At 40.1% G+C, this 13,527-nt stretch overlaps 1 protein-coding gene across 4 annotated transcripts in view; it reads right to left on the bottom strand.

Annotated features, from left to right (window-relative positions):
* The window catches only part of Plcb1 (phospholipase C beta 1), a 671,407-nt gene that overhangs the window by 124,669 nt on the left and 533,211 nt on the right, over positions 1–13,527 (bottom strand). For all 4 annotated transcript variants that reach the window (XM_021195155.2, XM_021195153.2, XM_029535965.1 and 1 more), the window contains 5 exons: positions 12,590–12,657; positions 9,869–9,965; positions 7,619–7,703; positions 5,631–5,755; positions 2,473–2,627 (listed from right to left, as the gene is read on the bottom strand). In XM_021195155.2, the coding sequence (XP_021050814.1) occupies positions 2,473–2,627; positions 5,631–5,755; positions 7,619–7,703; positions 9,869–9,965; positions 12,590–12,657 (530 nt within the window). The remainder of the gene's footprint in view (positions 1–2,472; positions 2,628–5,630; positions 5,756–7,618; positions 7,704–9,868; positions 9,966–12,589; positions 12,658–13,527) is intronic.

Here is a 13,527-nt window from a genome sequence, read left to right as displayed (position 1 = left end):
CAGTTCCCTTGTTTTCACCTATCTAAATCCAGTTGTCAACATCTTGGGGACCTACAATAAAGATTAATGGACACAATAACACAGGACCAACTAAGGAGATTTCCAGGTTCCTGCCTCCTTCAGCATTTCTGACCACATCAGCAGGGTCTTTGCCCTTTTTTAGCTTCTACTGAGTACGCTCCTGCTGCCACTGTGCTGGGTTTCTACCCTAACCACAGTCTTGGAAGTCCTGTCCCTGTCATGGGTGAGTTCAGAACACTGTTGAATAGCTCATGACTTTGTTCCAAACGCATAACCTGGGTTTGCTCCATCATCCCCTGTCCCTGCTGCTTTTTCTGGAATGAAGTATAGGGTCATTTTTATATGTTTCTGTTAACCTCTATGATAGGTGATGGATCCCTTGGATGTTGACAATTTAGATACACAGAGTGGAAGATGTGGGAGATGTTTTGTGAATATGTAGCCTTAAACTCTCATTCAACTCCACAATATTGAACTATTCAGTAGGGAGCCAAAGTGGGCCCACAATTGTATGGATAGATAACTGGAAAGGAGTAAAGACAATGATAAACTTGGTAAGTCCACACCTGCAACCTATCACTGCGGTTGAACTTGGGTTCTATCTCCTGGAAGGCTTTGTACAACATCTTTAAAACTTTCCAGTGAAGTGAGCTCCTGCAAGGGACTCATATGCCCTGAAGTTTGGGGCGCTCATGTTGTTTGATGAGAAACAGAGCCCTAAAGTAGCAATGTCCCCAAGCCTCAGTGTTCTTGTTAGTCCAGTGGGACAGTATATCAGCATAATGGCTTGTAGATCTGGAACTGTAAAGTCCCTGCCAGAAGACCCACACAGAGGAATCACAGAGCTAACACGAACCTGACTCCAGGCTTGGTGTGGTGAGGGAGGAAGATGGAACTCTATGCAGTGGCCTACATTTTGGACACAAACTACAGAGTAAATTTTTGGTTGGGGCTCTTAACTATTTCTCCATCGCCCCAACTTTTCTGTATCTATGTCATAGTTTTATAACTGTTTCCACTGTTAGAGTAAAAGTTTCAACACAAAAATCAATAAACAAAAAGACATATGGGAAATATGATAGATCTGAATAAGATCAAGCTTCTGCTAGACCGACTCAGTTAGAACAACAGTTGACGGGAAAGCTTAAAATTAGTATTCTGTCACTGCATGCTGTGTCGTGTATCTCATGAGTGTGTTTTAACTGTTCTTGACAGGAATTAAATATCATTTGCTGAAAACAGTTTCTTCAATACATTTATACAGCACTGTTTTTGCTTAGTTCACTCTATAATTTGTGGTTTTAAATAACTTCAAAAGATATAATTACAGGTTGAAATTTTAATATAAAGTGGATCACTTTGAGGAGAATCAGGGACTGACAGGAAATGCTGGATATGAAGGTAGAGGCCTGTCATCCTAGCATTGTAGGAACTGCAACTTCAAGGCAAGCCTGGGCTACACAGTGAGACTCTCTCAAAGACTAAGTGTTTGACATGAAGATCAATGGCAGAACACTTGCTTAGCAGTTGCAAGGCCCTGGTGTGTGTGTGTGTGTGTGTGTGTGTGTGTGTGTGTGTGTGTGTGTGTGTGTGTTTCTGGAGTGTTTGGGTTAGATATTAAACTTTCAGAGAATTGTGTGAACAAGTTTTTCACATGACTCTGCTAAGGTCAGTCTGAAAATGCATTTATGTTTAGCTTTGGAAGTTTATTAGTCACACAGATATTCATGGAGACACAAAATAAATGAGACTTTAAAAAGTAAACTTTTACTTTTTATAACACTCTAGTTTCAACAACCTCATGCTTCCAGAATCCATGGGGGAAGTTCTTTATAAAAATGGAGCCCTCTCATGGCATTAAAATACTTCTTGACAGCTAAAAATGTCTCTTCTCACATCTATTTCAAAGACTGAATAAAAGGATTTGGAATTCATTTTTAGGATAAGGTACATAGTTAAGAAAACAACCCTTTAAGATTATTGAAATATTTTTTACATCCTTGAATACTCTGGTAGATTATAAACCATGCTATGGTAACCTGACAGTTTTTGTTTAATATTTAATAATTAGAATTGGTGAGACCTGGGGAAGGGAAGACTGGAAGATGTCCCGACGGACAGTTGGCTTCCCTGTCTGTTTTTCCGTGGGATGCTTGCATGTAGAGAGATTTGCCTCTTCATCTATTTCTTAAGATCCATTTATCCTCATCCCAAGAAAGAGACTCAGCTCCTTTATTTCTATGTTGTCTGGGGGAAATTTCTAATGAGTTTTTGATCCTTAAAAGGAAAGATGTATGAAGGAGCCTTCCTACTCATACATTTTTAATGACAGAGATCCTTCTTTATGCAGAATAAGTGATATTTCAGCCTCTTCTAGGGGATGCATTTGGGACTTGGGTGTCGAGCATAGGGGGTGGGGACCAGGGGTGGTAAGGATGTGAGTATACGTACCTTAACAGATAAAGTATTGGCCACTATCCCATCTACGATTCCTTCAGTAAATGGATCAAAATGCTTGTCCGGCCTCCTCATGAATTCTGGCTTCAGCCTGTAGCCACTCTTCCCGTTGTATTCATACATGCCCATGTTTATCTGCATAGCTAGATCTGATGACCAAAACCACAGAGGTGAGTGCAGTTGTGCTTGGAAATCGTAGACTAAGACTATATAATATTTTAGTCTACTTCCCCCACTGTTCATGCCTGTACCAGGAAATAGACATTATAATAATTTGGAGACACAAATAAAAAAATAAAATGATCTGCAATCCCCAAATTCAGAGAGAACGCTGCCAACAGGCTGGCTTATACCTGACTACCTTTCTTGATTCAAATACATTTTTACAAACATTATACTCATTTTAAAAAGCATTTTTTTGTGTTTAATTTTAACAGCTGAATAAAATTCCTTTGAATACTTATATTTGAGTTGATGATTTTTAACAAGTCCATTCTTTGGACATATCTATGTTTCTAGTGAATTTTCAGAATTTTACACAATTGTTTTAGTGGCTTTCATAACAAAATTTTTGAAAACTTTGCAACGGTTTTGCTAGAAGTAAAGGAAATTGTTGAGTCAAAAGGTAGACACAATAGAAAATGCTGTTATTGCTTAGGTAAATCTTGTTAAAATGCTCTCCAGAGAGTTTAAATTAATTTAATTCACATAAGCCATTTTAGTAGATTTATTGAGGACTGGTTTTTATATAACTCACTATGAGGGGCACTTTAGTTATTTGTTAATTAATTTATAGAAAGACATTTAAATTTGTATTTCCGTGATTAATTACAACCAGCATGAATTGTTCAAGACTCTTTTCAAGTGGACAAAGGTTATTGGTCAAAGTCTTCTTAACTGTGAGTGCACTAAATAAATGCCTAAATTTATTATAATTGCTGAGACTAAAAATCATAACAGAGTTTAGAGCCTGGGATCTCAGTGGTGAAGTAGTTACTTAGTGTGTGTCAAACCCTGGATCAGATCAAAGCTAGATTTGATTCACAGCACAAAAATTATAAATAAATAAAAATAAAAAGCAGAACCAAGATTTTAAATTCCTCAGGCACCGAGGATGTGTCTAGCTTTTCCAAACCAGCCATGAAGTGATTTATTTGTACTAATGAGGCCAACAAAGAGGTAATTACAAGTTTTTTTTTTAATTCAGAGTTCTATGTAACACTTTTTAAAGCAGAGAAAATAAATTAAAGTTTCTCTATTGCTTTATTAAACTATTATGATTATGACACCAAAATTGAACAAGGTAACTTAAGGAAACAGAACTCTCATCCTTGAAACAGCTACTGTTGCTCAGGAAAATGCATTGTTAAACACTACTAATTGGACACAGTAACAGAAAGAAAAGTATTAGGGCCAGTGAGATGGTACAAGAGATAAGAAGCACTTGCTATCAAGTCAGAGAGATTGAATCCCATCCCCAGGACTCACATGATAGAGAGAGAGATGACTCATAAAAGTTGTCCTCTGACCTCCGTGTGGGTGTCCATACACAGACTTACACACTGACACACATGCACACATGTGCATACACAGACACTCTTCCAAGATTTTAGGGTTTCTAAAGCAAAATGGAATCCTGGGTAACTGTGTCCACAGAGGTGGACAGATATTTTAGTAGAATATAGAAAGTGATCCTGATCCATTGATCCAAATTAACAAAAGGAGTCACATCTGTTGGGGTACAGTGGGATAACTCTTTAGGTTCTTGAAGGAACTGACCTCAAGAGACTGTACACCAGAGTCAAATCTGGATGGGTTAGAGGACTTTGTTCCAAATAAAGAAGAGTCCATAGAGTGGAGAAAGTGATGGGGTCCTACATAGTTGGCATCATTAGTATCTTGTTCCTCATGTCACAACACCACAGAAAAGGTGAGTTTAACATTAAATATATGTAAAGAATTTTCATGTTGAAATTATACAAATATTTGATGAAAAATAAAAGTTTGAATAGTTGAAAAAGGAGACAGACAGGAGAATAAATATGGACTTGTATAAAGAATGCACAAGACAGAAGGTACCATGCCTCATGAAGTGAAACTTCTTCTAGTTCCAAAAAGGGCAATATGCTGACTCTGTGAGCACACTCCTGCAGTGAGGAGGACTTGTAGGTCAGCCTGCTGTTGGACTGGGGAGCTTAGGGAAGCAAAACAGTGCAGATGAAGGAGCAGGTGAAGTGTTCAACCTGGACAAAGAGATGTCGCTAGAACGGTGGATGATGGATTTTGCCTGCCTTTGTTGTTCCTGTTATTTAATGATAGCATTCGACCAAGGTATCTGAGCCACCTCATGTCTCAGAACATATTGGTAAGTAGTAGAAAAAAAAATCTTGGTTAGTGACAGAAATGTGGTTTTGAGTGTATTGTGGAATATGCTTAATCAGCAGCTACTGCAACTCAAGTTTTCTGGCTGTGAGATGGATGAGCAGGTCAATTTGCTTGCTGTGCCCTGTGAGGGTGTGAGTCAGTCTCCAGGGGGAGGGGAACTAGTCCCACAAACTTTCTTGTAACTCCCACTCCCATTCTTCATGTGTATGCATGCTTCCTTGACACACAGAAATACATGTAATATAAAAATTCCATTTTCTATAGCATATTTTAGTGTATGCACACGTGTCCATTCCCTACTAATAGGGAACTACATGAAGAAGAATGTTTGTGTGTCAGTGTACATACACACACACACACACACACACAAACACACACACACACTACCAAGGGAAGTGTTGAGCTTTTTAGTGGTCGCATTATTTTTGGAAGATTTCTTCTTTTCTGCTTCTGTCTGCTTGTGTGTGTGTAGGTTCATCTTTGTGTATATGGCTGTGTGTGTGCATGTGCAGGTTTGTGTGTGTGTTAGTACACATATGACTGTAGGAAAACAGCATGAAATCCAGATACAAAACCCTTTTCATAAATTATTAAAGACCATCTCTCAATTATCAAATTTCAGTCTTTTTCTTTTTCTTTGATTTTCCTTCATTAAAATTTATTTTTTCCAATCAACTCTGGCTTTTTCCCCTCCCCCTAGTTTCCATGGCAATGGCTTGTGGACACTTGGGCTCCGAGGCAACGGCCATGAGCTCTGTGTTACTTACCCACTGTCTGGAAGTTGAGCGCCACCATCTGACAGCCAGCATTCCAGAAGAGTTGAGGCATGTAGTTGGATGAATCCACGCGTGTTCCCTTGGGATATATCCTGCTAAGTTGCATCTTGTTGTATCTGGACCATCATGTTAAGTAGTGAATACAATTTCAAAGTTACCTATTATATTCTATTATGCTACTTCCTTATCTCTCACTGGGGAAACCAAGTAGATATTAATGATCTCATCGCATCGATGGGTGAGATGTGCACAGAATGAGTTTCTAGGATATATGTATTCTTAGAAACAGTATTGCTTCTGGGAAACCTGTGGATACCACAAACTGGGAGAGCAAGAATGACTTGTGTCACCGTCTGTGATTGCGCAGTGATAGCTGCAGTTGTAGTGACGACGGGATGGTACTGGGTGGCAGTAGTTTCTGAGTGCTCTTCCCTCACTTTCTTTACCTTCTCTGCGAAAGCTGTTTGCCAAGACTATGGCAGTTCTTAAGATTGATGAGGTGAATGGAACACAGAAATCTCTGACCTTGCTTCACATTTTAGCTGTTTGCATCCTAAGAACCTTGTAGCCACTGAACACTGCTCTACCTTCATAAGACTTGCTCTTATGAAGGGAGCAAGGCTGAAGTTGGTGCAACACTAATTCGGGTCCTAACATTAAAACTTGTTCGCCACATGATCGTGGGTAAGCTAATTACCCTTTCTGTTCTCAGTTTCCTCAGCATTACAGTAACTGAACAATTCCTTTGTCACAGGAATCCTTTGAGAATTAAGGAAGACAAAAGAATATCACAAGTACGACTTTATAGAGTTTATTTGTTGTCTCTTCTCTCACTGATGAGTGTGTGTGTGTGTGTGTGTTGCGTGTGTCTATTTGTCTGTCTGTGTTTATATTTGAAACAGAGTGCCATATGTAACCTAAGATGTTCTGGAACTGGCGATCCTTCTGCCTCAGCAAATGCATATAATGCAACTATATGCATTTGCTGCCATGCTTACCCACTGTTGATGAAGCTTTAGTGGTGTGTGTATGTATGTGTGTGTGATGTGTACAGGTGCACATTTATGTGTAAGGTTATACAGGAGGTCAGCCTTGGATGCTACCCCTTGGTTTCATGAGCCAGGGTCTCACAGGCCTACAGCTTGCCCAAGTAGGCTAGACTAGCTGGCCACTAAGCCACAGGGATTCTTCTGTCCCTACCCCACTGCAGTTAGAGATGTAAGTCACCATACCCAGCTTTCTAAAACCATGAGCCCTGAGCTCAAACTCAAGCCCTCATGCTTGACTGAGCCATATTCTTAGACCCACTGATGAGGTGTAAAGGAATTTTATTCTAGGAATTAGGCCATGCAATAGATCTCTTTAGGATAGTAGTATTAATTTATGAAAAGTAAGATTAAGGCTTCTTTGATTTCCATTCATAGGAAATAACATAAAACTAGAAACCACCATTGACATAATTTACATTTATATCATTATGATCATTGTTTCCACTCCTTTTTAATTGAATATAAGTCACATGTATGTAAGGTGATCATCTAGGTTTATAGCTATGCATACATACAATTGTAATCATTATCCATACATATTTATAAACCTAGAGAGCATACCTAGATCAGTGAATTAAGTATACACACTTGTGTTACATATATTGTACCCAATCAAATAGCAAACTGTAATGTTTGTAGAGTTACCTCTGTTCAAAGATGAGTAAAATAAAAATTAAGCAAATTGCCAAGGAACTCAGAGGTTGATGGCTTGTGGCAGCTTTGTAGCCAGGACCTCTGTTATCCTAAAGCCAGTTTGTCTCTCTATAGACCAGGCTACCCACATTGTGACATCTGAGACTTGGGTTATAGATGGAATCCATTCTATTCATCTCTCTTATCAAACAAACAAACAAACACACAGACAGACAAACAAACAAACCATGACTTAAACAGTCATGGTTCAGCAGTCATTCATCAAATCAAGGATACTCTACAAATTCCACCGGAGACTTTGTAAGTTGTTCAAGTCCTTTGGTTTCCACGAAGGAAGACATTTCAAAGCTTTTATTTCTTTCTGAGTTCAACAACAACAAACAGGGCAAGAGATAAAATTCAGTATTATAAATTATAATACTCTAAAGGAAATAAACAAATGTTCAATTGAATTAGAGGGTTCCTGACTCCTTAACATTCAGTACGCATAGTTAGACTTTTATTGATGTACCATTTACCAGCAGTAAAAGTTGAATCTTGCAAATTACCTTTTCAAGTATTCATAGCTGGGGCGAGAGAGCCTGATGGTTTTGTAGGGCATGAATTAATTAATTAACTAACAGGTGTGATGTGGCAAGGAAATGGTCTTGTTCTAAATCCCTCCAGCTTGGCTTCTTTGGGGGATCTGCAGAAGATGTGGGAATGTCCCTGCTGACACTGCATGCTACTCATGCCCACACTGCTACTCTTAAAGTCACAGCTAGTGTGGCATCGGAATTAGATCTGTAAAAAGGAGGGCAATCCTTGGAGAAGTGGGAGTCTGTGAGCCTCGTTTTCATGGCAGATGAACCAGCCAAAGAGGTGAATGTGTCAGAGAACTCGGCATTCTTGACTATCTGCTTGTTAGGAAAACATGCTGAAGTGGACTTTAAGCCTCAAGAGGGGCAGGGGCAAAACAAATCGACCTCAGTTTAGAAAGACTGACCTTGTCAGGGTTTCCTCAACTTAGGACCAGTGGCTATGCCCTGCACTCAGGCATATGGCTATGCCCTGCACTCACTCAGGCATATGGCTATGCCCTGCACTCACTCAGGCATATGGCTATGCCCTGCACTCCGGTATGTGTTACACAGTCAGGAAACAGCTCTACATTGTGAAAGCAGATGATCTTTCAGACGTTTGCCTGCCTTTGACTCCCTCACTCTCAAAACACGAACCTTATTCTTTCCTCCTGATCCATCCGTCCATCGCCCACTCACCTAGTTTACTTTCCAGAAACCCCACATCCTTTATTTTGGTTCATCGTTAATTTACTTTCGTGCAACTAATTATTTTAATCAGGACTTTTAATTAAAGTTAAGTCTTCACGATGGATAAAATACGATCAATGAGATTTCTTTGCATGACGAAGTGAGAGAAACCAGAGGAGAAAGTCTTTACATGTCCACAGCATCACTAGGTTCCCCAGAACACCCAGTCCTTAGCACTCTGCCTGCCTCTAGGACTTCTTTGCACAGCAGAACCATAGAAAGTGAAGCCAAATGGCAGGAAACCCACTGCATTAGGACGCTTACATTGAACCGCTTCAGGGAACAAGAATTGGCAATTATGGTATCAGAAAATGCTCATCTTTATGCATGAGCTATGGTGAAATTTAAATCGTTTCCTTATCGAGACACCAAGTGCTACTAAGCAACTCAGAGCAGAAGTGCATAAATATAAATAAGGATGCCACATAGAAACTTAAAGTTGCTATATCTGCATTTTTTTTTTGATGAGGCTATTGTGTTTAACCAGAATTTTAGTTACACAGCCAGGACACCTCGAGGACCCTCTTGTTCTGATATTATCTTACCATATATGTATATGTATGTGTATGTGTATGTGTATGTGTATGTGTATATGTATAGTATATATGTGGATGTGTATATGTGGCACTTTCTAGTAGGGTTTTCCACTATTAGGTAACAGAAAAATGACCTTTTTAAAATTTAATATGGATCAATAGTTGGGTGAAGGGAAAACTAAGAGTGATATGAATTGAGTCACCAAGCCACAAAGTCACCTAGCCACATAAGTACATGATATGAGCTGGACAAATGGAACCTGGGTGGGCTGGTTCTATTTTGCGGTACCAAGCTTGTCCAAGTCATTCCTGCTTCCCTTCTGCCATGTTTGGATGGTTAACATTATCACTCTATCACTAGTGGTCCCATGGGGGCTGTAGCAAGACAAAAAGAAATGTAAGATTCTCTATCACTTGGACACTGGCTTGCTATCTTTCCAGTATCCATGCATGATCTGTAGTCTTATTAAATATGTGGCAGAGCATCGTGGAATGCTATCATATGTTTTTCAAAGACATTAAAGATAATTATAATTTCGAAGTGTTAAAAGAGTTATGTTTATGTAATATTAAGATGTTTAATCCAGACAAATATCCAAGATGCCCAGAACAGAGCACTACTACCAGATTCCGATTACTTCCTGTTTATACACTAGAGACTTTTCCACAGGAAGTCTTACTTTTTGAAATTTCAAAGGACTCAAACTTGACAGGCTGAATGTAGTTCACCAGGTTAGACATCTCTTCCGTGGCCATGGCTTCGCTGCCAGCAGTCCCCTGGAAGCAAAAATAAAAGATAACAACCATTCCCAGAGTCAGCCTTACACTATGCAGGGCTAGCTCCTCAGGAGAACAGAGCAGAAAATCCTTCCCTTCTGAAAAGAACTCCAGAGATGTCTACCACAGGGGAGGGATGCAAGGCAGGCCAGTCCTCATCACAAACGCCTGGCGGCACATACGTTCTAGAGTTTGGAATTTGCAGTGTTTGCAGTGTTTGTTTAAATATAATAGATACTTTGGGGACAAGACCTAAGTCTAACCAAAAAATTCACTGAAAACTCACTGGCATGTTATACCCACAGCCTAATTGTTTTCTAATGCTGAGTATTGAAACCAGTACACAACAATTTCAAAAAGAAAAATCATGGTGTAGAATTTTCCACGTGGGGTGTCAGGTCAGCCTTTCAAAGTTCTGAGGTTTTGGACACTTATACTCTAGATTTTCAGATTATGTATGCTCACTGTATGGCTACTTTATGAATGTGAGAGATGGCAGGGCTATCTGGGGCCATCAGCATCAGTTTGGCTCTTTATAGCAGTGATTCGCTACCTGTGGGTCACAACCCCTTTGTGGTCAACAGGGGTCACCAAAGAGCATCAGAAAATGCAGATATTTACACTAAGATTCATAAGAGTAGCAAAATTACAGTTATGAAGTAGTAACAAAACAAATTTCATGGTTGGGGGTCGCCACAGGAGCAACTGTATAAAAGAGTCGCTGCATTAAGAAGATCGAGAAGTGTCGTTTGATAGAGATGCAGGGCCTCAGCCCTCTTCTGATACACCAGGTATCACGAATGAAAATACGTGTTAATAAGGTGATGCCCACAGGAACCGCTACCCTGTATGGCAGAGAGCACAGAGGAAGTCTACAGTCGGTAATTAAAGAACTCACTTGACAGTAACAGTTATGTAGGCAAACACTGTATGACCTGAAAAAGAGATAATTAAACGTGCCTCGGGTAAGGACAGTGGGACTCTGCACACAATTCCTCTATTTGTTGATAAACATTCCCCCTCCCTCATTGGTTCCTGTATGTAAAGGTGTGCTGTATGGCAGCAGTATAGCGGCTTAGGTCCCAGAACAAGGCCATCTGATGTTAAATCCAAAGTTCAGAAGCTGCTCCACCATGGCCAAGTAAATTACCTGCTGTTTAATCACCTGCAAAACTAGGAATATAAATCAGCTCTATAGCATGTAAGGTTTTATAATTATTAAAAGTAGGATAAAAAAAAAAACTGGGTGTGGTGGTGCTTGCCTCTAATGCCAGCTCTCAGGAGATAGAGGCAAGCAGATAGATCTCTGAGTTTGAGTCTGGTCTATCAATCGAGTTACAGGACAGCCAAGGCTACACAGAGAAAACCCTGTCTCAAAAAAGTGGGGGGCAGGGGGAGGAAAGAAGAAAGAAAGGGAGTGAGCCTGGAACTGTGCCTGGAAAATAGTAAGATCTTACACTAATTTAGACGTTATCTGCAATTACATATCCTTTTTAATACAAGTTTCAATGAAGAAAACCCGCAGTCAGTACTTGCACAAGACAGGCCTCTAGAGATGGGTCTAATATTTTCTGAGTTTTAGATTAGCAGAGAAAAGTGCATAGAGATGAAGTTTATTTCTGAAAACCCTAGCAGAAATATTCTGGTTAAATGCCAACTGGGAAATACTCATTTAAAAATAGACAATTCTGGAAGGATCCAAGTGTACCCTGAAGCCACTCTCAGACAGATGGAGCCTCAGTTATTACAGCAGTGCCCCTCTTGGAACTCAAGAGGAAATTTAGTGGGGTCAAAAAAAAAAAATCACATTTTAAACTAAGCTGGACACAGAGGCTGAGATGAGAAGACTGCTTTAGCCCAGGAGTTTGAGACCATCCTCGGCTACCCAGTGAGACTCATTCATAAGGAAAAGAGTACCAAATAAGAATAGTTTATTAAGCTGGGCAGTCGTGGCGCACGCCTTTAATCCCAGCACTTAGGAGGCAGAGGCAGGCGGATCTCTGAGTTTGAGGCCAGCCTGGTCTGCAGAGCTAGTTCCAGGAGAAACCCTGTCTCAAAAATAAAGAACCAACCAACCAAAAAACGAAATGCTTATTGAGCTATCTGTAATCATACACAGCTCTATTCCCAGCATTCTAGATATTAAAGCAGGAGGATTTTTAAGTTTGAGGCTAGCCTGAGCTACAAAGTTAAGTCGGGTCAGAAAGGGCTGCCTAACGATAATATCCTGTCACAAAACCAAGTTAGCAAACACCTCAGTAAACAAAAAAATATTTAAAAAAACAACTGAAGAGTTGCTTTTATTTACTATAAGGCTGTCAGTACAGAGCCAAAGACTCTAAGAACATATTTGAATGAAGATGTAGTACAAATTTTGTGATACTGACTGAAAGAAAATCCTGCAGTCGTCATGAACTATCGCTGATTTGTTTGAGTTCTGGGCAGTTATTACTTCGAGCGGGTGGCATATCTTGGAGAGCTAATGTCAATATGTCACTTTGGTTGATACAAAACTAAGACAATGGAATCATTGTCACATTTCTGAACACTCCTGCAATCCAGTGTCCTGTGCTTATTCTTTTGGCCACTAGATGGCAGAAGATCGTAAGATATTCGTAACCCACCTCATCCATGGAAGACTTTTTACAGTCATCATCGTCGTCATCGTCATCACTCTCCGTATCTGCTTCCCCTGTCAAATTTTAATCACGGACCACAATTTCAGTATTTGAAAGTTCAAAGAATTTGCAAAAGCACACTGCCAACTTCGTTCAGGGCATGCACTTGGAAGGCTGACATTCTGCTTCTTTTAACATTGCTGTTTTCTCTCCCCAAAGATTTACATTTTCTTAGTAACAGAGACTTAACTTGACATTTAGACGAAATTTCTGTCTGTGGATCCTACTGTAAGGTACATACATGTTCTCTCTCATGGATGTCAAACTCCATGTCCGTCACAGAGACAAACCCTGCTTTCATTTTTTTTCTTCTTCTTTTTTTCTGTCCTGTCCTAAGCCATGCCCCTTTGAAGTAACCCTTGGCCAGCACACAGCTCAGGGACCAACCTTCTCCAATAAAAGGACTTCACAGAGGTTGAAGAATGAAATCGGGAACTGCGGGGAAATGGTAGCACACACAAAGACTTGAGAACTGCCACGTGTGGGTCAATCATAATACCTAAATAATCCACAAATCATAAACATGACAGCATTCTTCAGCTCTAAGAGTGTGAGAGCCAGGGACAATGGATAACTACAGTGTCTTGTGAACTCACAGTAGCTGTGACAGCCAGACAAAAATCTAAACGTGGGGAAGGGAGGGGAGCAGGAAGTATCACCCTTAGAGGAGGAGCTATTGGCAGTTAATAACGTCTGGAAGACAGAGAGTCCGTTTTCTATGAGAGTTTAATCCCCTGGGAAGTTGATCGAGTTTCAGGAGAAGGCTGCACATGCAAGCATAGTTGGGCAGCACAAATCGGCACTGAAGAATTTAAAACAAACAAAGACATGGAACACCCCGTTGGAAGGATGGAGAAAGGGGAGTGGATCTGAGAATTGTTGGG

Source organism: Mus pahari, chromosome 3 (assembly GCF_900095145.1).
Source record: "Mus pahari chromosome 3, PAHARI_EIJ_v1.1, whole genome shotgun sequence".
Lineage (NCBI taxonomy): Eukaryota > Metazoa > Chordata > Mammalia > Rodentia > Muridae > Mus > Mus pahari.
This window is presented reverse-complemented; position numbering and strand designations above follow the sequence as displayed.